This window comes from Anas platyrhynchos, chromosome 3, assembly GCF_047663525.1.
Source record: "Anas platyrhynchos isolate ZD024472 breed Pekin duck chromosome 3, IASCAAS_PekinDuck_T2T, whole genome shotgun sequence".
In the NCBI taxonomy this organism is placed as follows: Eukaryota; Metazoa; Chordata; class Aves; order Anseriformes; family Anatidae; genus Anas; species Anas platyrhynchos.
Window position 1 is genome coordinate 36,950,492 of NC_092589.1, and position 25,216 is coordinate 36,975,707.

The following is a 25,216-nucleotide window of genomic DNA, read 5'->3' on the forward strand; positions in this document are numbered from 1 at the left end:
GTCTTGTATCGTGCAGGAAGATGGCATTGGGAACAAAGACAGGGATTTAAAATCAGAATTAATTGGTATTACTTTGGGCTCTGCCACTTGCTTGTTGTAGGTCTTAAGCAGACCGTCACGGTCTTCATGCCTGTATTGTGAATCCTTGTGTCTTTCCAGGTAGCCATGATACACAAGTTCTGGTTTAGATTTAAATAATTTTCCAATCCAAGAGTGAGCCACTGTGAAGTGACTGCTGTACATGTGACAGACTGCTGTAGAGGTGCTAAATGGAAGGTTACAGAATTTAACATTGATTAATCCCCTCTATTGATGGGCAAGACTCAAAAGCTTATCCTTTAATTATTTAAGGAGGTACTTAAAAGGTGATTTGTTCATCACCATTTATAATTAGCTATATAGAGAATATTTGGTGATAGCATTCTTCAGGCTAGGAAAATCAAGTCAGGAACCAGGCTCAGGGGATTGAAACTTGGCAGATGAAGCACAAATTTCTGAAGTGAGAGACAGTTTACTGAGGGTTGTGGTAGATTTTCTGTTGCTGGAAATCTTTAAATCAAATGAGATGCCTATTGAAAAGTTATATTCTACTTCAGACAGGAATTAATTTATGGCAATCCTGTGGCATGTGTTATGCATGAGGTCAGCCTAGCTGATTGGTACAACCCTTTCTGCTTCGTAGTTCATAAGATTGTCCTCAAATTTGTGAGTGCAAGTCTCACTGAAGCCAGTGGAAGCAAAATAAACCCGAGGTCAGAGCTTTTTACACTGCCTTCTTTCACATCCTTCTCACTTCGAGCCTGTATTGGCTTGTTAGCCAGCTAACACGTGGAAATATCCTTCTGCATTGCTTTTATCTACTTAGCACTGCCTTGTGCCACTTAGCTTGCTATGTACCTTCCACGTGTGCCTGTAAATTGCGGGATGTTTCTTTTTAGTTGTTGTTGTTTTATTCACTTTTTTTTAGAAGTGTGAGTTGAAAGGTGAGAAGGCTTGAGCAGATCTAAAAGGAAGCAGATCAGATTGTGGACACAGCTGGACATTCCTGCTCTGCTGTCCCTTTGGCAATGACTGACGTGGGATATGCATGTGTATTTGTGATGATGATTTTGTGTCTTTTTTTTGTCTTTTTTTTTTTATTTTTTCCCCCAGTACCTTTGAAAATTAGCAAAAGAAGGGGTCCTTGAATGTGAGGTTGCTCCCCATGCTTCAGACACTTGCCCAGCAGATCGGATGGAGATCCTTTATTTCTCCCAACAAGGCAACTAGCCCAGTTGGTCTTGTTAAAAGTCTCCTCCTGTTGTGCTGTACTTCTTGTTCAAAGTGGATCAGGCAGCTCAGGGGTAAAGTAGAAGTCTCTATTCCTGACCAAACTAGCAGCTAAATGACTGCTGTTGCTGAAGGACCGCAGCTGGTAATAGCCTACAGGTGCTGAAATGGCCACGTAGGTTGGAAACAAGAATCCCTTGGCTGATTGAGGCACTGTTCTGAGAAGACAGACCAGCTCGTGGTAAGAGTTCCTGTGCCTCACGGACACTGGTGGTTAGGCTTTCAAAAGAGCTCAGTATGTCTCGCACATTTTTCCATTGAGATTTTCTCATGAAAAGGTCTGATCTCAGAATTGGCAAATTTTGAAAACATAGAGTTTCCCGAATGTTTCCACATTCTTATGAGAACTGGATATTTCAAAATTTGTGATAAATCACACTAGAAACATGTGTTTATTTGTAACTATTTCCTTCTTCCTTTTTTTTTATGCTGCCAAATGCAAAAAAAAAAAAAAAAAATTAAAAAAGTCAATGGTGATAGGTTATTCTAAATTATATTTTATTTTTATTCCTTTGGGGTTCAGTAGGAGGGGAAGTGATTTAGTGAAATGGGAAACTTGTTCAGTTTTTATTTTCCTTAAAAACAAACAAACTCAAAAGGCATCTATAGAATTCTGAGCACTAAAATAGCCTTCTTTTTTTTTTTTTTTTTCAATATGATTTTTTTCTTTTTTGAAGGCAGTTCTTTTTCCATTGGAGCAGCTCTGTCCACTCTTTTTGGACATCTGCCTGCTGTTTTGTGCTGAAATGGAAGCTGGACAGTTTTGACAAAACATGTTCTTGATGGCAGGGGCCAAGCTCTGTTTAAAATTAATTCTAATTGTTGAAATTCAAGTGTGTCTTGTACAAGCATGGCAAGTGAAGTTTGCTCATCATATGTATAATCCTATTCTTGTAAGTGACAGTGGTGAAGAAGGATCAGCTGCAGAGCAGACTGATAAGATCAGTGCATTTAGAGAAAGGATTTCCTGCGCTTCCTCTAAATAGTAAAATGCTCCTTTTATAGCATACTGTTGAACAGAAAAAGCAACAGCTGATTGAGATGTCCTCTTCAATTAATCCCCATTTTGAATGAATGCCCTGAAGGGCCACGTATAACTTGGAGAGGCCATTGCATCTTTGCAGGCATGGTTTCAGGTAAGCCTTTAGAACTGTGTTGTGCCAAATCCCTCTTACTCTTCAAGGACTAATTCCATTAGGCTACAACAACCCTGCCATGCATAAACTCAACTTGTCTGTGTGATCAGCCCAGCCCCAAGGAACGTTGGGCAATTTTACTGGAAAGCACCTTATGTATAGCATCTGCTGGGTATAGTCTAGCAGGCAAATAGCCTGAAGAGACCAAGCGGTGGCATGGTAAAAGGTTGCCTGAAGAGAGAACACCCAGCTTTTAGTCCCTGGGGGCCTACTTGGTATTTCTGGCAAAGGGGTGCACACAGCCCTGTTCTGGGATAACCCGAAGTGTAAGGGTTGCTTTTATTTTTCCTCTGTCTTTTAAGTCTTCAGAGATAAAGATCAAGCTGTCTTGAGGGGAGGCACTTTTGATTTTGAAACAGTTATGAAGAAGACATCACCCAAGGGCACTATCTAAAGCATATCTGAGAGATAACATACGTAGTGCAGAAGGGTGACAAGTCAGGGCCAAGTGTACGTTCACTTGGCACATGATGTGTAGGTGAATGGGAAGAGTGTGTTTGATTTCAGGATCCCTTGGGGAGCGGCTTTATATGCAGCAGTGCTGCATTGGTGTGGGAGGTAATATCCTTTCCTTCTGAGGTGGTTGGGTGGAGAAATTGTGTGTTCAGGTGTGCTTCGGATAAACTACAGATGAGAATAAAGTTAGAAAGTAGAAAGAGATGGAGAGTGCAAGGGCGTGAAGATGACCTTCTCGCTACTGGAAAGCTGTCATTTTCAGCATCGTCGTCTCTCCAGCCAGGTTACTGTGGAGACCATCCCTAGTACATAAACTGTCAGATGTTTGGTGAGCTACATGCTGCTGAGCAGGAAATCATTCACATTCCTTATCTTCCACACAACAGGCTCAGGAGAAATCCTGCCAGAAAGCTTGCTCCCAGGCCTCAGGGAACAGGGCTTGACCTCTGGGAAAGGTTTTTTGTTTTTTTTTTTTTCTGGGCTTTACTTATAAAAACTGAATTCAACTACTTTCTGAGCATTTGGCTTGAAAAGCTTCCAAAGGGCAACTACTAGATGGTAGTGGTTAGGAGTCCTGCTGTGGCTAAAATCCCATCCTGTTCCCACAGAAATCAGTGGTCAAACATCCACTGACTTCAGTACAAGTAGCTGAGTGGTACAAAGGGAACAATTCTGCAAAGCCCTAAACTTCTGAAGAATTAAAACCCAGACTCAAGTTTCTCAATTTGGATAGTCTCCAGGAGCAAAAACTTATTCCCAAGCAGTGAAGTAATGAGGCTGTAGACTAGCTGTCTAGGGAATGTCTTGGAGCAAGCCAGTGGATTAGGAATAGCCCCATTTTACCTGGTATGGGAACCAGCAGACATTCGTGTCCTTTGTACTTGTCACCATCTCTACCAGTGTTAATGCAGGGATAGTGTCTATGCTATGGATGGTACTAGAACTGCAGTCATTTGACCATGTGAATGTTTTTGTCACGTTGCTTCTGGGGTAGGGAAGTTGAGCCATACTTGGAAAAGATCCTTAGTTGCACACCTTGCCTCTAAATGCTGTTTTTAATCCCTCTTTCAGACCAAACCCATGCTTTTCTTGTTTTTAAGGTGGTAGTTGGAGTTGTCATTTCACACTTTCCTGTTCTCTTTTCTCTTCCTCCACCAGTTGCTCAGAACTTGTTTATCAACTTCTGAATGAAAGGTGTCATGGCTCAATGACATGGCTCCAGCTGCTCCAAGAATTGTTTGGTCTGCTTCTTAACAAAAACCTTTGAGCTCTTCTATGTTAATCTAGGAATTTTTTGTTTGTTTGTTTGTTTTTATTTTGTTTTTAGTTTTACACTGCAGTGTTTGCAAATAAGAGAAATTCTCTTTATAAGTGTGTGAAAGAATCATTGTTGCCTGAGAGATATATAGATACATATTTTTTTCAGTAAGGCTGCAGGCATTGTGTTCATTTTTATCTTCCCTATAGCCATTCTTTTTCTTCCATATGTTTCATATAGACTAGCCTTTATTCTCTGGTAAAATAATGTAGACTTATAATTGTTTCTACCTTTCAGATAGGAACAGAATAAAGCTTGTACCACTTGGGGGTGTGTGGTTTGGGATTCTAATGGCCTAGCAATGGAGACGAATGTATTGGAGCATAAGATGGGGCATCAGAGCCTTGGGAGACGAGGCTTTTTGTGTGTGTAAAGCTATTGTGGGATGTAATACTTGAGGGAACCCTGGCTGTAGTCTCATCTCACTAAGGCTTTGAGGGGAGCAGGGTGCTATAGCTATTCTTCTGTGTTTGTTTCAAAGCTCCCAGGTTTCATCCCCAACAGCTTCTGAACACAATAAGCCGATGCAGTTGGCCTTTCAGCTTTGTACAGATCCCTTCCCCTCCTTCTGCTTGGGAAAACTGTATTGATGGAGAAACACATGGCACAGCACAGGCCAAGTCAGGAGAGGACTGTACATCACTGTACATCCCTCTGTACTGATACACAACATTATTCTTTTCTGCCCAGGGTAAGTGTTGTTTTTCTCAGGATTGTTGGAAAGCAGGTGGTATAGAGGGTGAAGAAGAGGCCTAAACGTTTGGGTGGGACTTGTTTAAGGAAAATTTTAGCACTGTGACCCTAGTGAAGTTGCGCATCCAAAATGCTGGAGGAGAGCCATTAAACAAAGTGGCATAAAATAAACTCACTGTGCATGTTTTCATACTTACGTCCTCATCTACTTTTGGTGTGTTTATCAAAACATCATGGGCTTTTGGGTCAGTCTAATGGTGGGAATGAGAACAGGGAACGATACATATCAGGACCATATTAAAGCTTTCTTTTAGGCTGTCTATCTTTAAATCTCCTTACCAAAGTAATTCCTTTTAGAAATGATCTGGGTGCTGCTGGTGGGGTGCTTGTTTATTTTTGTTAGCCTACAAATATTTACTGTGTGCAAACACCTTGTGCTGAAAGCAAAGGATATGCGACCAAAGCAGTGAAAGAAGCTTACAATTTTGTCTCTCATTTTAGTAGTTGAGCTTCAAGTATGTGTTCTACCAGCCAAATTTGTTATCTATTTTTAATGTGTTTATTCACAAGTTATTTGTGGGAGCTTAACTGACCAGCAGAACAGGAGGACACTGTTTTATTATTTACCGGCTGTCTGACAGCACCTTGGGTTGTGAATGCATCAAAGTTATTCATGTATGGCTGATAGGCTGATACTGAATAGCTTATGTGGTTGTTGAGCAGATTCTCAGACGAGTTTGTTTCCATGGGGTTGTCTGAGAAGTGGTAGGCAGGTGAGAGCCATTTTGCTTTATGAGCTTCAAGGATATAGCAGGTGAAGAGAATCTGTAAATTGAAGTAAGAAGCAAAGACAAAATTGAAAATCATTTAAAATCAGCTAAGTCACATTCATAACACTTTGGCAAAACTCAACAAGTTCTTCAGTCAATGGGAAAAAGTCTGAATCTGGGGTCACTTTCCCCTTTTAGTATCCTCTCCAGTGTGAGTGCTGATTTTCTGCTGCTGCACTGTGACACATTGGAAATATCTGGGTGAAGGAGAACAGTGAGGAAAGTGCCCCTAGGTCTTGGTCTTTGCTGGCGGTGAAGATAGGGACACAGGATGGAGAGGGCTGAAGGTTATTGCAATGCAGTCCAGGATGTATAACTGTGGTACAGCACTGAATATCCAGATGGTGGCTGGTAAAGGTGCAGAGGCTCCCCTCAGGGTTCAGAGAAAAAGGAAAGCTTTGACTTTCTGTGCAGTGTGAGAGCAGCTTCTACTTGCAATGATGACTCTTCCCTCTCTTTATGATTTGAGGCGATTTGCTTGAGGTTTTGTAGGCAATATGAGAGAGTATTCCTGGGCAAGGATGGCTTAAGGGGAAGGGTAGAAGGGTAGCTGAAGCATAAACCTAATACGCTATGGCATATATTGCTTTTTCTGTGGTCAGGGACTTTAACAGAGTTAGGATTAAGGTTGGAAACTAAACCTTTTTGGAGTATATCCAGCCGGACAAGAGGTCTGTGCAACACTAACCATGTACATGAATGCTTTCTTGCTCCAGTGTACTACCTCAAATTTAGATTTACATTTCAGCTTCACTATGTTGCTCACTTCTTGAAGTAGAGTGAGGAGAACAGCTTTATAGCCCAAATGAAAAGGTGTTTTATCTCCAATCTGTTTCTTTTAAATCTCAGCTATTAAAAGAAAGAAATTTCTCTGTCAACACTGCTCCTAGCATAGTCAGATTTCCTTTTCCTTTTTAATCATAGAAATTGCATGGGTGAATGCAGTTAAAAAATAGGCATTCATACCAGCCCCTACTAAAGTATGCATATGACTTGGAATATTTTCCCCAGGAGTCAGGAAATGATGATTTGGATGCTCTACTTTGATGTTGCTAAAGTCAGCTCCAGAAGGCCTTTGCAGAAAATGAAATATTTCATTTTCTAAGAAAAATAATCTCAGGTGCCTACCTGGCACAATTCCACTGAAGGACATTTCGCCAGAAATGAACTGAGTCCAAGTTCTGTTTGGAAGAGCTGGTGTCTTGTTTTACAAGGTTGTGTGTTTCCATCAGCATTAATAGGAGTCTGTTATAGACTCGTAATGGAAATTATATAAGAAATGTATGTTGTTTACTCATCTAAAGAATGAAAGGCTCTTGTAGAATCTCTATAACTTAATTCCAGTAATACATGCACCCTGAAATTATCAAGGGATAAGGTGAACAAAATCTTGAGTATCCCTTCTGGTATCTTCCTGTAGAGAAGTGTGAAATGCTTCTTATTTCCTTTTATCTTTCCTCCTAGATTTATCTACAGAAATATTTCCTGGGATTCCCTAACAAAGATCTTAAGTCAATCCTTTTACAGCGTGTAAGACACTTCGTACCTGATAAGAGATTTCCTCAGGTGTCACCATAAATATCAGGTGTCAGCATAAATATTTGACGAATTGAATACAAAGGCATGTACATTTTCTTGACTGAACTATTGGCTGGTTGATTACTGATTTTACCTCTACACCACCGTGTGTGTCCACACCAGTACATGACTAGCTGTAGTGCTCACACATTAGGGGAGCATTCTAGCCAGAAAACAGACAAACAAACAAAAAAACTTTCATCTTGCCCTTTGTTCCATTTCCTGTGATAAGCAGATTCTCTGTTCATTTCTTTACTAACTCAATCTCTAACTTGGGTTGTTAGAGATACTCCTCTTGCTTTCAGAATGCTTTCTTTGGTCCAGAGTGGTCAGTTAGAGGGTAGAGACGTCTCATTTCCAAGATGTTGTCAGGGTTGGCTCCTTTCTATTAAAAAATGTGTCAAAACTGCTTCTCCAGGTGTATCAAGTCCCAGTACTAAAGCTTATTATTGTTCTTTCCCTTGAGCATCATTATATTTTCCAACCTCTTTTGCACAGAGGTTTCCTAACTGCTCTGAAAATCTGTCCCTTGCAGGTGACCTGGTGGCTATCATTCTGGCATTTGATGGTTGAGATCAGTTGCCTATGTAGTTGTACTATTGCAATTCACATGGGGGGGAAACTCTCACTGTAGGAACATTCCAGTAAAAGCTGGAAATGTATCCTGCAATATTGATATGGATATGAAATGTGCTTTGGGGATTAAGAAGAGTTAGTGCTGCTATTAGTAGGCCCCATTGGAGATGAATTGTTTCCTTATCGTGCATGACCTCTTAAAAATGTAGAAAATCTTTGTGTGTGTTTGAAATCTCAGCATGAACAGGATATTCTAAGACCTTGTGGACTCTCTTGCCTGTCTAAAGAACGTTTTTTTTCTTGGAAACAAAAGAACGTTCCTTTAAAGTACTATCCACACCGACGCCCCTCTCTAGGCTTGCATTGCTCAGTTTGAGTTGTTTAGTTCTGGGGTTATCCCAGTGGAGCTTTTTGTGATTAATAGCTGATAACAGTGTAAACCCAGCACTAAGAACATTTCCTGGGCAGTAGCCACGCTTCTTACAGGCTCCATTTGACTGATGATAGGGTATGCGCAGAATGAGCACTAGGGAAGAGGTCGCCCTGAAGAGTGTCTCAGTGGTGTGGGTTCAATGTTTGCATTACACATCTGGTTTATCTTCTTTTCAGAGACGGAGCTCCTTCTCTCTACAATTTCCTCTGTTTTAAGCATTGCCAGGCACCACTGTAGTGTATTTGTACCCTTTGCTTGTATTATGCATAGCTAAGGAAAAATATAAATTCAAACAAAGGAATTCAGTAATGTTAGATATGCCCTTTTCATATCGTATTTGCTGGTCCATTAGACAAGACTTAAAATTTAGTGATAGCCTGTCAGCCTGCATGCAGATTTTTCAGTTGTATATAAGTTATTTCTGCTTGAATTTGCTATCCAGTCTGCATATGTAGTTGGTCTCAATTTTTTTTTTTCAGAGCTTCTGACATCTTGCAGTTCCACTGATTATGCTGGAAGGTAGGTACAAAGTGCCATGTGAAAAGTCAGGAGTGCTTCTTTGTTCAGAGGGCTTTCTGTGCAGGGGGAGAGTCAAATGCTGATATGACTTCTTGTTACTGGAAAGGTTTTGGTGCTGGTTGCCTGTGTCTTCTCGAAAGCAAGTAGAAATTGGAGAAACAGTAATTTCATTTTTTTCTTGCAGTGAGAAATAATCTTGCATAATATGTATTTAGTTTGTAAATGTCCCTGCACAGTCAGGGCAGCAGAGCCAACACCTGAATAAGTTTTAAGAGGCAATGTTTTACTGTTTGCTGTCTTTAGTTGTATGTATACTATCCACACATTTAAGATGTAATATATGTAATAAATACTTTTTTAAGTGACTTTTAAATATGCCTCCAAAGTATAAGACAAAACAAAATGTATCAGGTAATGATTTGGATCAAATCCTGTGCAATCTATCAAATAATTCAGTGCTGTACAGAACTAGAGATAACAAGCAGTGATATTGGTACATGTTCTGCAAAGTCATGCATAACTGCACATAATAATAATGTTTGCAGCCCTAAGGGGATTAAGATGATGTTCCTTCCCTAAGAGAGGGTAGAGTTCTGTCCCGTTTGTATACAATGAATCTTCTTTTCAAATCATGTCAAAGGACTGTGTACCCAGATCAAGTGGCTGTTTAGAAGCAGGGTGTTTTTCTTCCTTTTTTTTTTTTTTTTTTTTTTTTTTTTTTTTTTTTTTCTAGTGTGCAGCTGTGCTAGGGAGTTAAAGGAATTTTATAGTGCAGTCTGGCTTTCTGTGGACTGTACTCAAATCTTTGTCAATAAGATGCAAGAGCTTTGGTTCAGAGGTTGAAAGAACTTGCTGTGTCTTTGGGCAGGCTATGGGCTCGCCGCAGGTACTTAGAGGTCCAGAGACAATACCCAAACATCCGCTGTATGCAGCTTCTCTGCAGTCATTAGGCAAATGAGTTCTCTTTGGGGAAGAACAGGGTGTTGGTCAGTTACAGTTCTAGGAAATCTTCTGTAGTTATACTTCACTACTTAAACTTTTCGTAATTGTGGACAGTAAAGGGCCTTGAGGTGGACGTGACTTCTTGCCATGAGAATCTGGGAGACCAGAACTAACAATTCACAAGCTGGATAAAGCAGTAAAATAGAGATGGTGGTGACTGGCATGGTGTGCATGGGTACTACGTTCTTGTGTACCATATGCTCTATACCATGTTGTCTATGGATATGTACCACTATAGGGAAGATCCTCACATTGGATATTTTAGGGGGGTTCCCCCCATTCTCCTCCATCCTTCCTTTTACCACACTCTTTGCAACATGCTGCTGCTGGCAAAAAGAGCTCACTGATTATTCAAGGAAGGTGGCTGGTTTTTGGTAGCAGTTTCTTTTTCAGACCCTCATAATCACTACCTGTATAATTCAAAGCATTATCTCTATGGAATTTGATTTAGATGTAGATGAGGACTTGTTCACCCTAATGTCATAAAACACCAGCCCTGAAACCTAAAGCAGCAGGTCACAGCTCTGAAACCAGCTTTCAGTGTTGGTGTACAGTCTCCTCCTATAAATATTACGGCAGCCAGAAAATATATTTTATCTGGATACCACTTAAAAATACACACAGAAAACAACCCAAATCCTTGAGCAGAGCTCTTTCCAAATATCCATTCTTCACGAAGACACGTTAGGTTAAAAGTTCAACAATTTCACCAAGCTGCTGGCTTGAAGTCCAAACCTACTTGCGTAATGTTGAGGTTTCAGGGCAATGAACCCACATTATCCCTTGTCAGAATGTTGAACAAAAATAAAAATGCTGGAATAAAATACTGTATGTGACCTTTTCTTAATTTCATTTTCTGGAGTGAATTTATTGTTGGTGCCAAATTGACAACCATGGAATCTGAGTAGCTTAAAAAACAGGTATATAAAATCAGCGACACTTTGACCCTGTCTCTGCCTTGACCTAGAGAAACCATCCCTAAGATGGAGAGAGCATTAAAATCTTAAGACCTGTTCCCTTTGTGCTGCATCTACTGACTGTCTTTTCCATTTACTGGATCACTAAAGAAACCTTTTAGCTATCATCTCAATCAGTTGCTTTTCAGTATATGGAACTGAACTGACAACCACCACCATTATTTCCATGTTTGCAGTGACAAACAGAAATACACTCTACTTTTGCAGGTGCGCTAAATAGGAAAGCAGCAGATCTGGAAGGTGGCTTTCCCACATGGCATTGTTAAACAGAAGTTTTAAAGAGATCTGTACCGCCCCTCCCCCCCTGCCCCCCCCCCCCAAAAAAAAAAAAAAAAAAAGGAAAAGTTCACGTTGTCTCTATTGGATTTCTCCCCAGTTATACCCATTTACTATAAAGACCAAGTTGCTCTTTCCAATGACAAAACTTGAAGAAAAAATCACTGGTGCAAATAATTGATTTGCCCATCAATAGGGAAGATTATGCCTGTACACCTACATCTGTGGCTGGTTGTCAGTGGTTATAATCAAGGCATATTTCCAGTCAAGTCAAGCTTTGATGTTCTGTACTGGCCCTGAACCCAATGTTAGAATGGAAATCAATTTTTTGTACTCTGTGATGACATCGGACCAGGGATGAAACATTCTTCTGCTAATTGTCTGAAAAAAGAAAACAACATTTTACATGGAAATGACCTGCAGTTTGGGAAGATGTAATTGGACCTTTACCATTTGTTTGTTTTTCTTGGAGCACACTGGCAGCTCTTACAGATTATTTCTCTCTCAACAGAGGCACTCTAATGCCCTCAGCTGCTTATTTTGTCTGGAAAATTCAGGCACCCAGGATAACGATGACAACAACAGCAACATTTTGACTCCCAAATCCCCTGGCAAAATAGTTACATCATGTCTGGAAATAGTTGGGCAATGACAGAATGGAAAATTTACAATGACTCAAACAAGACAGGGATGCTCTTAGTAATGGGATTTTGTTCATTCATTCTTCTGAAGATAGTGGTACATAATGCTACTGGGAAACTCTGAACCGATAATCCTTGTGACTAAATCCCACTCTTCCCAATACACATATTGCAGAGATGTCAAGTCCCTAGACCAAGTTATTGTACTAATCTACACTACCAGAATTCCTGGTCTTTTGACATAGAGGGATGAGTGAGACAGTTTGTTCTCCAGATCACTCTATCCTTGACTTCTTTATTGAGGTGACCAAAAACTTGGCTCTGGGGTGTCAATATCCTTTCTCTGGAGCTGTCTGAAGCTGTCCATAAGACATGGACAGAACTGACAGCTATTACTAATTAGGGCCAGTTTCAGACCGATGGCATTAAAGGCATTTGATATTGTAAGACCTGTAAAAGGCCTAGCGCTTTATCTTACTGTAGAGGAAATAAGTATTTTGCATTGGAACTATAGGACTAAACTATAGGAACTAAACTTTATTGCCAGAACCATGTGCTGTTTCTGGCAATCAGTGTTTATGTCTGCTTGACAGATGACATATTTCATTTTCACTCTGTGAATTTATTATATCAGATAAAGGGTTCACCTTGCTCCAGCTTCCAATGCGCTGGTCCCTTGTTTCTCCTGTGAAATTGTATCGTTGTCATACTGAACACCAACAGAGAGAATGGAAAATTGGAGAGTCTAGCCCAAGCTATGCTGTCTAGATCCACAGCTTGCAGAAGAGGCAGTTCAGGCCAGCTCAGTTGGGTAGTATAAATGAAGCTTGGATCACAGTCCTGTCCTGAATTTCATGGCCCTAAGATTACAGTATATTCCTGGGAAGTCCTAAAACCAACATTTTTGTCACATGATTGTTTTCAAGAATAAAATCTGGGTATTGCAGAGTACATTTGCAAATTCTTCCTGCTGGATGGTCTTCTCCTTGGCTATGATTGCATCCAGGGGTGACATCTGTGGGGTTTGTGGGATTCTTTTCCCATGTTTGCTTTTATGTAGTTTATTTCCCACAGGCTCTTACAATCACAGTGATTTGGAGAAGAACAATGACATACAAACCAACCCATCTAGTGAAGTTAATGCTGTGGCAGGGGAAACCATCACATAAATTCCTTTATTTCATAAAACATAAATTTATTCACACTGGATTTGTAGACACTGCTACATGCTGCCCCTACAGCTGTGTCACTACTGGGGTGTGAACCGTGGTGTCCCGAACAGATTCCATTTGGGTGATTACATTCTGCAAAACAGTGTTTTTATTGTTATTTGTAGGGTAACATAAATTTACTTGGCGCTATACGATGACTGATTTGAGTTAAGTATGTAACTAAGAACCTACCTTGGAGAAGCTACGACCCCTGTGCTTTGGCTAAGGCAACAGAGTATAATACAGCAAACATAAAACATACACAGAGTGTAGTACAGTCTTTACAGCATGTGTCATGCAGTGGCTGTCTCACTTATTTTTTTTTCTTTAATACTTGCTTAAAAAAAAGAGGATTTTTGCATTTTGAAGTGCATGAAGTGGGTACTAGAAGCCGTTTAAGAGTTGTCGTGAAAGAAAGCAAGAATATTGGAATGGAATGGAATGGAGTGGAATGGAATGGAAAAAAGTAGAAAAAAAAAATAAACTGGTAGAAAAGAGTGAGAGAACTAAGATTAGAACTGGAAAGTGCTGTTCTTCCTTGGCTAATGGAGAATTTATTTATTATTTTTTTTTTTTACCACCTCATTTTTTGGCCACTTTTATTCTTTTGCCACTTTTTTTTTTTTTCCGTAGAAGGCAATGGGGCAATATTTAGTGATATATACAAACAGAAAAAAATGTGGTTTCTGCTGAGAAAGGAAAATTAGGAAAAGTAGGTAACAGTACAGACTTTCTTAGAAGGAAGTGTATCTTCAGTATCTTCAGATGTTATGGAAACTGTAGTGCTGCACTTCCAAAAGACTTGGAAGTAGTGACAGAGTAGGGGCAAGGAAAGAAAGATGGTGGGCTCTAGAGTACTGTATTCAAACAGAAAGGTTCCTTGTGTCTGGGGGTACACAATCCCATTGGATTCACCACCTAAAAATAGCAGAATGGTTGGGCCTGTTGAGAGTGAGGTGTTGGCAAGCTTGCCTATGCACAGAATTGATGAATTAGGATGGGAACCAGTACAATAAGCACTAAGGAAAATGTATTTTGGCCTCCAAACTTGCTGTTTAGTCAGACATTTCTGCCTCCCCTCTTGGCCAAATATTCTGTATGCTTAGACACTGTGGTGATGAAGGATGTATACATACTGGATAAACACTTAGGCTGTTAATTTTAGTTGTTTTGTCTGCAGTTTAATCTGCAATGGTCACATCACCATTCACAAATGTTGCAGATTTACTTGCATCTAAATAATATACAGGATTTTTGGTTTTGGTGTCTAAGAGGACAGATTAGTTTTGACCCTTCAAATTGGGTGGAGTCAGAGTTATAATAAACCAGTAAAATTGTGAAAATAAAGTAACTTCTTGTCAGGTAAGAGAAGGAATGGGTTGGTCAGTCACCTCAGATGTAGCGAATTACTGATCTGTGCTTGGTTAAAAGGTGGAAAAATGTGTAAAGACATAACGAATAAACACTAGGAGGATTTATGATGTTGACTAAATACTTCATTGCTTTCTTTGCTTTGGGTTTTGAATCTTGATTTCACTGTTCTTTTGAAATTGGTTTTCTATAAAGGTAAATCAGTGGATTGGGAAGGACATGAAGAATGTGCAGGTATTTCTGTGGTATTTTGTTTGCTTGTTTTGTTTTGTTTCTTGGTAATTCCCAAATGAACACAGTGAAAGAGGTACAAATTAGCCTTTGAAAAGAGAAAGAGGGTTCTTGGTAGCTTTTTTGTGTTGGTCAGCTGGTGTCAGGTGAAAGGTAAAAACACTATTGGATTTGTGGGCATTAACAGACTAACGTTAGTAGCCATTAGTCATCCATCCATCAATAAAGAATTAAAAATTTCCTTCCTGTGATCAATTGATCTGTTTGCTCAGGTCTGGTGCTTTCCTGTTCGACACAGTAGGCAGGCGTGCTCCTCAGGAAGGACTGCCCTCCTTCCTGAAAGAAAGACTTCAACTTAGTGGGTTTTAAGTAGTTGGTTATTTTGCTGCTGTTTTGTGCCCCTAGAGGCCAGGACTCCTAACTGTGCTGGCAAAACCAAATCCAAGGAGCTGAGTTAACTGCAGATGGAACAAATGGATTGCTTCCACACACTCTCCCTTCATCACCCCCCATGCTGCAAATGCCTCGTATTACACACGACATCTGTCATGTTACACGTGACATGTGTGGAACATGTGCATGGTAATTGGAACGTGCCATGAAGCCCAACACCATCTGTGTACCGGAGAAGCAATGTAGTCCAGGGAACTGAGTATAGGATTAGGAGAACGGGACTGTTTAGCTTTACCAAACTGTATGCACATTTTGATGATTTTCAGCATGGTGCTTGTTTTCTTCATTTCACAATCCAGTAAGTGAAGATGAAGGTAGCTATTATAATACCACGAAGTTCTGATGGTTTATTAAATAGTTGAATAATGTAGAAATGTAACTTGGATTTGGGGTGGTGGTATTAGTTTCTGCTCCAAGTCAGTCCAGATTCAGGTTTCTTGTTACTTCTGCAGCATTGCATCAAATTTATACATTCCATTCTGCTGTAGAAATAGAGATCTACCAGGGAAATGGAAATGGCTCACTTTGTTTCCTCACCTGTTAGAATAAACTAGTGGAGATAGTGATTCTACATTATGCTGTCCCGTTCTTCCTTCGCAGATGAGAGCCTAGGCTGCACCCACTGACATTTTGCATCTGGTGAGGATAGTAGGGATTCAGCTCTGGAAGATGGTGCATCAGTGGTTTCTATTAATGCTTCCTTATGTTGCAAACTGTTTTTTCAAGCTGTGTGTGTGTTTAGTCAACCCACAGAGTTCTCACTCTTCCTTCTGTTTTCCAAAAGATGGTGGGTATGAAAGTCAGTTTCTCTGTTTTGGTTATGCCCTGGCTGTTCACTATGGTGAAGGAGAGGGCAGTGATGAGGTAAAAACTATAATGTTCAGCTTTCTACACAGCATTGCTGCTGACACAGCATTTTCAGGTGTCTTGCTCTTTGTGGAACACTGCTCAGTTAGGATATTTCTCCAGTGGGACTGGAGAAACAATTAGGAGTCTGCAATTGAAAGAGCCTTGTGTGCAGTCAGCAGGGATCCCATCCCATGTGGCTAAAACTTCTGATAAGACTTAAAAAAAAAAAAAAAAAAAAAAAAAAAAAAAAAAAAGCATTAGCTTAATTATGTTTGGTCACTGGGCCAAATGGTTTAGAAATGAACACGTACGCTCTGTTAGGGGAAGAGGACATTGTTATAATTAGACCTTGGGCAAAGTTCCAGACTGTGACTCCTGACCTGAGCCGAACCACAGATGGGGCTGGGAAGCACGAGGGGGCTCGCTATGAGGCGAGGATGTGCGGTTAGCTGTTGAAATGACAGCAAGTTCTTCGGGTTGTGCAAAAGGGCAAGATAATGCAACCAAGAAGAGCTCGGGAAGGGAATTATGTTGAATAGTGGGATTCCCTCCAGAGAGAGATTTCCCATTGATTCTCACGGGAGGTGTTTAGAAATGGATAATTTCACGTTTGTTTCATTTCTACAGTTGCTTTGCTTGTAAGAAGTTGAAAGGTAACAGATCTTTCTTTAGGAAGATAAAAATGTAAAACTTGTTACTTTTGTGAGCTTCTAAAAGAATTTTTATGAGATCTTTGTTATTGGTTGCCACTCTGAAAAATTAAAGATTTTTGCTTCATCCTTCTTTTTCCCTTTTTTCCTTGGAAACACCTTTTTTTCCCCCCAGATTTGTTTCTTGAAAAGACAAAGAGAAAGAAAAGAAGAAAAAAATAATGATTTAGAGGGTATCGGAAAATGTTTATTTTGTTCAAAACTATACTCACAAACAAAAAACAAGGAGAAGTAATTCATTCTCAAAGAGAATAAATAGTAAATATAATAAACATTTATTAATATTGAATAGCATAACCAGTTACTTAAGTAAATGCTTCTCTGAATCCTGTGGTTGTCAGCCTTAATCTTTAGAAAGACAGTGCTCCCAGCTAGAAATATATATTAATTTATTCAATCAGTGATTCATGAACCTATGTTGGATTCCTTTCTAGCAGTTCTCTCTCTCTCTTTCTCTCTCTCTCTCTCTTATTTTTTATTTTAAATCCATCTAGACACGTCACCTCTCTACAATTACAGTGTTGTAGCAATACAGAAGGGCCATGTAACCCTTCCATGTCAGTATTAATTTCCTGCATGTCTCTTAGAGATGGACCCGGAAAATGCCAGAGTACAGGCTGTGCAATGGAATGTTCTGTGAAAACGATGTACTACAAGGCTTCTCCTTGTGTGAGCTCTGCCTACTTTTGCAAACTAATCAAAGTTGAATAGCTTTGTTGAGTGTCTTAAGTATGGATCCTAAGGAACAGGTGCCAATTTCATTAAAGCATTGCAGGAACAAGCCCATGTATTTTTCAGTATTATGGATGAAGAAGGCCTACAGAATGACTGCTCATCTCTGGTGAGCCTGCTTAAAATGAAAGCTGAATGATAAAATGTCAGTTCAAGGCATCCTGTGGTACCCTGACCAGGGCAGTACTTAACCCACAGAAAATGCTGACCTTCATGGCCTTCTCTGTAGTACTTATTTACTGGTAAAGTGCCTCTTTTGGAGCGGTGCTTACCAAAATCTTGACCTGAGCTCATAAAGGAAGATATTGTGGTGCTATTGTTTCAGTGTCTAAGCCAGTTTTTACAAGTAGGATTCACTCCATGCACCCAGAGAATTTTGGTGGTTGGTGAGGAAGTATCTCAACAGTAGATCAGAATTTAGTTGCAACAAAATTGATGGAAATGTAGTTATACTGGATGTAAATCAGGCTTGACTCATTGGTATGAGTTCCTTCCAAACTAATGGTATGTCAAAATAATGGGTTCTGGCCTTATCCATGGCCAGGCTACCATAAAGGACATTGCACTCAGAGAAGTCCCTGAGGAGAAGATCTGCAGTGAACAAGATCAACTTCTTCTGAAGTTCTCTTGTGAAATCTTCTAAGAACTCAGCCTTTTAATCTACCCCACTGAGAGGAAATTAAGTTGCGTACATTGTTGTGCTGGAACTGAGGACATTTTGCTTTTTGTAAGATCAGCGTCAGAGGCCAGGTTCCAGGGTTAAGCTGGCCTTTGGCCTCTCTTAGTGAGAATCCAATGATTTTATCAATGTACTGGTGAAGCTGGCATCATGCTGCTCTCTTGGGTCCTGCTGAGACGTAGCAGCCATCGCAAACCTGGCATGGAGAGCAAAGGAAAACAGGCATGCAAAGGGCCTGATACAAGCTCAGTCTGCATGAGAGTTGGTGTCCCCCAGTGTGTAAAAGGAGGTGCTAGGTAAGTTAGTTCCAGCACAAAGAAGCCTTCTGGTTCTTGCCAAGCACATAGTGCATCGAGGCTGGGGGTTTGGGGTTATTTTTTTGTTTGCTTGTTTGTTTTCTTTTTTTATTCTTAAGCAAGTGTGCTCAGATTTCTACACAAAGTTTCCCTGTAGAGCTTCTGGCTGAATGCAGTATGTTAAGTCCCACGATGCAACTGCTGACCTAAAGGTGCTTTTCCTAGCACAGCCACTTAGTCTCTCTGAGAGCTCAAAGCAGCCTTGTTCTGGCAAGCAAACAGGCCAAAGCATTGTGGGGCAGGTTAGGGCAGCAGCTGCTCCGATGACAAAGCTCAGCTGTGTTGCTGCAGTTACAGCATCCAGCATCCCGCGGCTCCGTTCACCTGCCACCTCCCTCGCTGCTCCTCCGCCTTGTGCCCAGGGAGCCAGGGTTTGCAACAGGCTTTAATTATTTACTCTCTAAGGATAAGGCTTATTCTGCAGATTAAGTGAAAAAGTGAAGTCCTTAAAAAATATAACACAAATAAGCCCCTGAGCTGTCAAACAACAAGTCCCTTAAAAGGGCAAAATATGCGGCTCTCTGTGGACTGCACAGATCCCTCCTTTCAAACTGCTGGCAGGAGGCTTCCTGTTTGGATGGGCTGTTCACAAACGGTGTTGTGTGGTGAAATCAGTCACTTTCCAAATCCAACTTCAGGCCTCCTTTTGCCTCCCTTTACGCTCCTTGATACCAAAGCCCCTCAAGCCTGGGTCCTGTCAAGATTGGATCTGGCAGCTCAAATGTAAATCTGAAAGCGTGCATTAGCACTGTGCAATTTCTCCCCTGGATACATAAAGCAGCCCAAACTGGTTACATGTGTTTGAAAACATGATAGACAAAATGGTCCTACTGCAATAATCCTGGCCATAAAGGGATAAATGAATGTTTGCCAGTATGCGTCCAGAGTGGTGAAAAAAATTACTTCTGTTTTATCGTTTCATTGTTGATATTTTGTTGTTGTTGTTTTATTTTGATCAAATGGCACGTCTTTGGAGGATTCTCCCATTCCTTCTGGGTAAATACTTCAGTACATACTTTAGTTCCTTTACTGTAGCAGTGAGCAAAAGTCCAAAACTGGTATCCAATGATAGCATTCAACCTTGGCTGGTGAGCTTTACTGATAAATATGTCTGTTGGAAGATCACTGAGTTAGTAAAACCTTTTGAGAAACTTTGGGAGAAGCGATTCTACATTGCCATTCAAGAACATGTTAATGGTTGGACTTGATGATTCTAGAGGTCTTTTCTAACTTAAGTGATTCTGTGATTCTGTAATTCTATATTAAAGCTAACTACCTTGTCTAGCTTGAATGTTTATTTTGGTCTTTTGTATCTCAAATCATTCTATCCAGACTGTTACACCAATGATGACCATTGTAATTGCAGAGAGCTGTACAGATCCGGTGGAGTCTCACTCATCTTTTTTTCTCCTCTTTTTTTCCTTTCAGAACATGATCAGAAGATAGCATCATACACAATGATCATGGCCCCACGGAAGAGGAATCGTCATGCGTTGGGGTTTCTTTGTTGTTTTGGAGGTAGTGACCTCCCTGAAATCAACCTCAAGGACAACAACCCCCTCCAGTTCCTTGAGTTTTCTGTCCCAATACCACCTGCAGAGGAGCTCAATGCCAGGTTCTCTGAACTTGTGGTAAGTTTCTGCTGGCAGATTGTTATATTTTAGAGGGTGGATGAATTATATAAAAAGTAAAACAAAATGCTTAAATATGGTGATTTATTCTGACAGGACTTCTTCAGGTGTAGGATTGAGTCTATTAGAAGAAACCGTGTAAGTGCTCTAGAGAACAGATCCCTAACAGTCAATAAGGACTATACTGGTTTATTGATGGGCAACATACTGCTGATGAGGCATAACAATCAGGTGACCATGCTCATTGTGTTTCATCGTCCGGTTGCCTTTGATCCATGAACTGTTGCTATTGCAGCAGCAGATGTAAACATGAAAATAAGCAGGTATTTCAGATGAACTTTGTAGTTTGCTTCTATGGTAAATGCTGTTGTAGATTACCAGTAGCAGTCAGTTGCTGTTCATGCCTGGCATCAAAGAGCCTTGCTATCTTTTCCTCTTGTTCAGCATTTGTGCGAACCACTGCAGAGGTCGTAGGTGCTGTTTTGGGACCTCCATCAGAAAGGTGATGACCATTTGATGCAGTTGATAGCTGTCTCATCATCACTCTGAGCTTGGGAGTTATGTAAAGTGAGGTACCTGTAATCTATGCCTGAGTTCTGCTACTGAGTGAGAAATAGCACAGAGCATATTGGATCTCAGAATGGAGGAGTTTGCCAAAAATCTTTCAATATTACACTTACATAACATTACCCCAGTATTTTTTTTTTTTGTATGAGCGTGGCTTCAAAGTGCTGTAGCAATAAAAATGGCTATATAATTTGGGTATGCAGGTGGAGGTGAACATATGGACAACTATACTATGTCAGATCAAAGACATGGACAGCTATAGTTTGTCAGAACGATGATCTGCCTACCTAGCCTAGGCTACTATTTCAGATGCTGGTGAAAATCAGATGCCCAGGGAAGAATGCAGAAAAAACAGATGCCCAGGGTGCAGCCATAGAAAGGCCTTTGCCAGAATACTCTCCCACCCTCTAGTAATTTGAGCTCAAAGCATTTCCTTGGTTAAAGCTGCTTTCTGCATACATAATAAATTAGTATGAATTTCTTCTCTGTGATCTCTTTCTGTCATCCCTAGAAGCTATGAAAATGTTTAGCATTTGCAGTGTTCAGTGGCAGGGTGTGGGAACGAGATGGTAAGACTTGCAGTTGTTTCAGTACGAATAGGGCATGAACAGAAGAAAGCATCTCCTTGCTTCAGACTAACCAGCTGATGGAGAATCTCTTCTTATGAGCGTGGTTCACAAAGTATGGGTCTTTATTTAAGTCAGTTTGTTTTCTCTGTGAGGCTACTTGAATTCCTCTTGGAAAATGCAGCTGACTGACTGGAGAATTGTGTGTGGTATCTGTCCTGAGTAAGAGCGTAATCTGTAATCTGCTCTGCTATTTATTTCTGATGCTGCTTAAGAATTGGTTTTCACATGCAAGGCTTTAACACCTGTATGAAAGTTCATCCCTATCCAATGCCATTGAAGCATTCAGTCTAGCTTTCCTGAAGATGTCACCAGTAGAGGTGCTTTGCTCCTGATCTTGGCTTGCCCTAACTTGAACTTGTCACCTTCAGGTCCTAGTGAAAGACCTGTTTGTATTTGCTGCTGGGCTTTTGCTTACTGAGAAGGGTATCAGGTTCTACGAGAGGTTTGAGTTTGTGGTGGTATTTAGGGTGCTTTTAGCTTTTTGCTTTATGGCAAATATTTCTCTTCTATGTGCTTGTGGCAAAATAATTTGCAGCTGTCCTGTGGAAGTCTATTAAATGGTAAGATTTATAATGTTTTCGGTGCAAAATGTAATGACAAGTATACATGATGAGCTGCAAAAAATTTTGGCCCAGGAGTTTGTGAGTTGTTAGTCTGTGCTATAACTTCTCAAGTGTGCTGACAGCCTGTAACTGGCATATATATTTCAAACAAATGAAGCCATTGAAATAAAAATGGATGAAATTTGTGTTCTTGTATTTAATGATAGTACCCTACCCATCATTGCATGAGAAGTGAGCTAGGAGAGGAAAGTGCTACTTTTCAGGTTAATGAATTATATCACATTTTCATAAAGCATTCAGGTAGGATGATTGTGTGTGTCCATAGGAGTTCCTGTGCAGGCAGATGATGTGAGATCAGCAAGAGCTTTACGAGTGGGAGAACCTAGGAGAGAAACTGGGCTAGCAGAATGCAGAATTTGCCCAGAAGGGCTTGTTTGTCCACAGGTTCAGATTAATGCATGTTCCACGAGACACTAAAATAAAACAGGCTACATTTGTATTGACAGCTCAGATGAGATTTTAATTGGATTAGAAAGATTCAGTCTGTAAATGTGCCAGTGTAAGTCAGCGACCTGGAAGTGCCTGAGAGGGCTCTTTGCTGCATACCAGCCTCCCCACTGCTTATCCGTTAGGGTCTAGTGTGGGTGCACTTGTACTATATAAAAGACAGATTTGAGTGTAAAGCCTTTTGACCCAAATCCCCAAGTGAAATGATGACACCAACATCATCTGAGATCTGTAGTGAGAAAAGCATTTGCGTTTGCTTCCTCAAGCAGGCCCAGAGGGTAAATCCTCATCTTGCCATCTGCTCTACAAAGGGTATAATGAAACATATTGGTGTGCTTGAATGAATTTTTAAAAGCCCTATTTTCCCCTTGTTGCAGTTAAAATCTGGGGCATTGTCCTATACAAGAGTTAATGACAAGAAGAGCTAAGCCTAGCTGTTCTGGAAAAGCCTCCCCTGTGATGGGTTTTCCAGTCCAGTAAATATTCAGTACATTTCCACCCCCTTTTTGAGGAAAATGGGCACTTTGAGGTACTTCTCTTGTCTTGTGGTCTTTCAGTTGGTATCATAAAAATGCAGTTGGAGACATACATTGTGCAAGAGGAGGAGATTGAGGAACTAGGAATGTGTTGGGATCCTTTATTTGGGTTAGGATCACAAACACCTCCAGAGCTTGTAAACCTGCTGGTGAGGAATCCGAGCTGAGGCAGGTTTACATGTGTGGGCTGCTCTGTTTTGGGGCACCCAGATCAACCAGCCGAGGAATGACAGCTGCCCTAACTGGACTCTTTCATGGCAGTGCTGAATGACAAGCTGATGCTGATCTCAGCTGAAATGTCTGCTCTCGATGCTGCTCAACCAGAAGAACAGTTCTAGGATGGATCTCAAGCATTTGTGCTGCTGCACATGTCTAAATGCACAAGAAACAAAGCAAACAATTACATGTAACCACAAACTTCGCTCCTCAAAGGGCCACTTTCATGCTTCCAACTGAAAGAGGGGAAAACAGCTGGCTTTAGCATCTCTTCTTCAATGAACAGGCGAGGAAGAGAAGCTCTATACAGTAGGAAGGGTATGTGGAGTGGCCCTGTACCTCATAAATTTTAAAAATGGCCCTACCTGACTGTCAAGGTTGTTCTAGCCAGCATCACTTCTTTTTCCTTCAGTCTCTTCTCAGCTGGCACTGTGTGGAGTACCATGTAGTAAAGTGCTGCTGCAGTTGGTGGTCTATTCAGCAAGTGCCAAGCTGGTTTTGTGCCTGCTGGCAAAAATGGCTGTGCTAAGCACATGTGTTTTTCCTTGCACAGATTTATTGACTGAACAGGAACTGCAGAATAATCTGGAAGAACTATTGCAAGGCAAGGGAAAATCAATTTTTTCATGAAAATGCTTCTCTGACTCCTTGTTCAAATTTGTTAGCAGTAGTGTGTTCTTGCCACAGTGGATTCTGATTCCTTTTGTTCAGTATTAAAAGTCCTGGACTCCTCTTGTTTGTTAAGATAGTGGGTTGCTTGACAGTAAAGATGTTGCCATCTATATCTCTCTTACAGCTGCAACTGGATCCCAAATGTGAACTCAGATCGTACTAAGGGTAATATAGATGCTGGAAATTCAGGGAAAGAAGGAAAATATAAAGAATGTTAGCACAGAGGAAAGAGCAGTGTTTGTGCTTTTGATGTTTTTCTCTTTTTCTGTTGTTAGTGTCTCTGTTGAGGTGGTCATGGTGTTTGAGAAGGTGGAATTCAACATGGTCTATTTTAGGAGGGAAGGTCTTTGAGGAAGAAGTGGAGTTGTCATTTTAAGCTACCATTTTCAAAGTTGATCACATTACTACAGTCTGCAAACTTGAATGATAATATCCTTATCTGAGTTACTTGTACCATACTAGATTGTTAAACTAAGATTTGAGAAATATTTGCCTTTATCTCCTCAGTCATTGGAGCATTTTGGTATTTAGCTCAGGTAGGACATTGACTGGATTCTCCTATCATGGTTCATTTGTCTTACATTGCATTTAAACATGGATCGTTGTGGTTTTTTGTTTTTCTTTCCCCCCTCCAGAGCCCCTAAGTAAGAGGTTGTGTTGACTTTATAGATTCACAAAAGCTCTTTACCTACTTTACTATTTACAAACCTCCCCAGCTTTGCCAGAACTAAACTTTAGACCTTATGCTGCTAACAGTGCCCACTAAGTTACATTAGTTACAGGTAATAAGTAGCATAAATACTTTTGAACTCTGTTTTTAAAAACTTCAGAATTACCAGAATTACCCAGCATTTGCCTTGGTCTGCCTTTGTTTCTTCTTGTTGATTTAAATGGCAGTTCCATATAGGGCCCTGGCATTCTTTAATTGCCAAAAGAGGTAGGTTGCTACTTGGGTGAGGCAACGTACATTCTTCTCTGCCTTCCTCCCTCCCTCCCTCCCTCCCTCTCTCTCTGTGAATAGATCATGTTTTCTGGCCTTAAACCCCAGCTTTTGTTGTCATAGAGAAGACACACACTGAATTGGTATATGGTCCTGATCAACAAGACCACTGAAAATCAAAAATGCATGGAACTATCTGAGAATTCATTTACTTAATTTATCAGAGAAAGCAAAACAATTTCTGAGCAAGGCATCAGTGCGACACGTACTGGATAACACGCTTTCATCAAGAGCCACAGGGAGATGAGATCCAAGTCGAAATAACAGTAGTAGCAGTTCCCGCTGCAAACAGCTGACTTGGAAGTAGCAACTTTCCTTCTTGCTTAGCTCTCCCTTGCAGGCCATTTAATGTAATGGATACAACATAAACCTCAGATGAAAACTAGGCTTCACCACATTGAATAAGTACTCCCATATATCACCAGCCCCACTCAAGCTTGCCAAGTCCTAGCTGTGGCAGTGTTCATGAGGCCCCTCTT

General features: G+C 40.6%; 1 protein-coding gene across 12 annotated transcripts in view; it reads left to right on the forward strand.

Annotated features, from left to right (window-relative positions):
- DAAM2 (dishevelled associated activator of morphogenesis 2) overlaps positions 1–25,216 on the forward strand; it is a 203,572-nt gene that overhangs the window by 67,323 nt on the left and 111,033 nt on the right. For 9 of the 12 annotated variants that reach the window (XM_072035714.1, XM_027454027.3, XM_072035715.1 and 6 more), the window contains 2 exons: positions 8,889–8,928; positions 19,845–20,047. In XM_072035714.1, the coding sequence (XP_071891815.1) occupies positions 8,919–8,928; positions 19,845–20,047 (213 nt within the window). In that variant the 5' untranslated portion in view covers positions 8,889–8,918. The remainder of the gene's footprint in view (positions 1–8,888; positions 8,929–19,844; positions 20,048–25,216) is intronic. The other 3 variants (XM_072035716.1, XM_027454037.3, XM_072035717.1) reach the window with 1 other exon arrangement.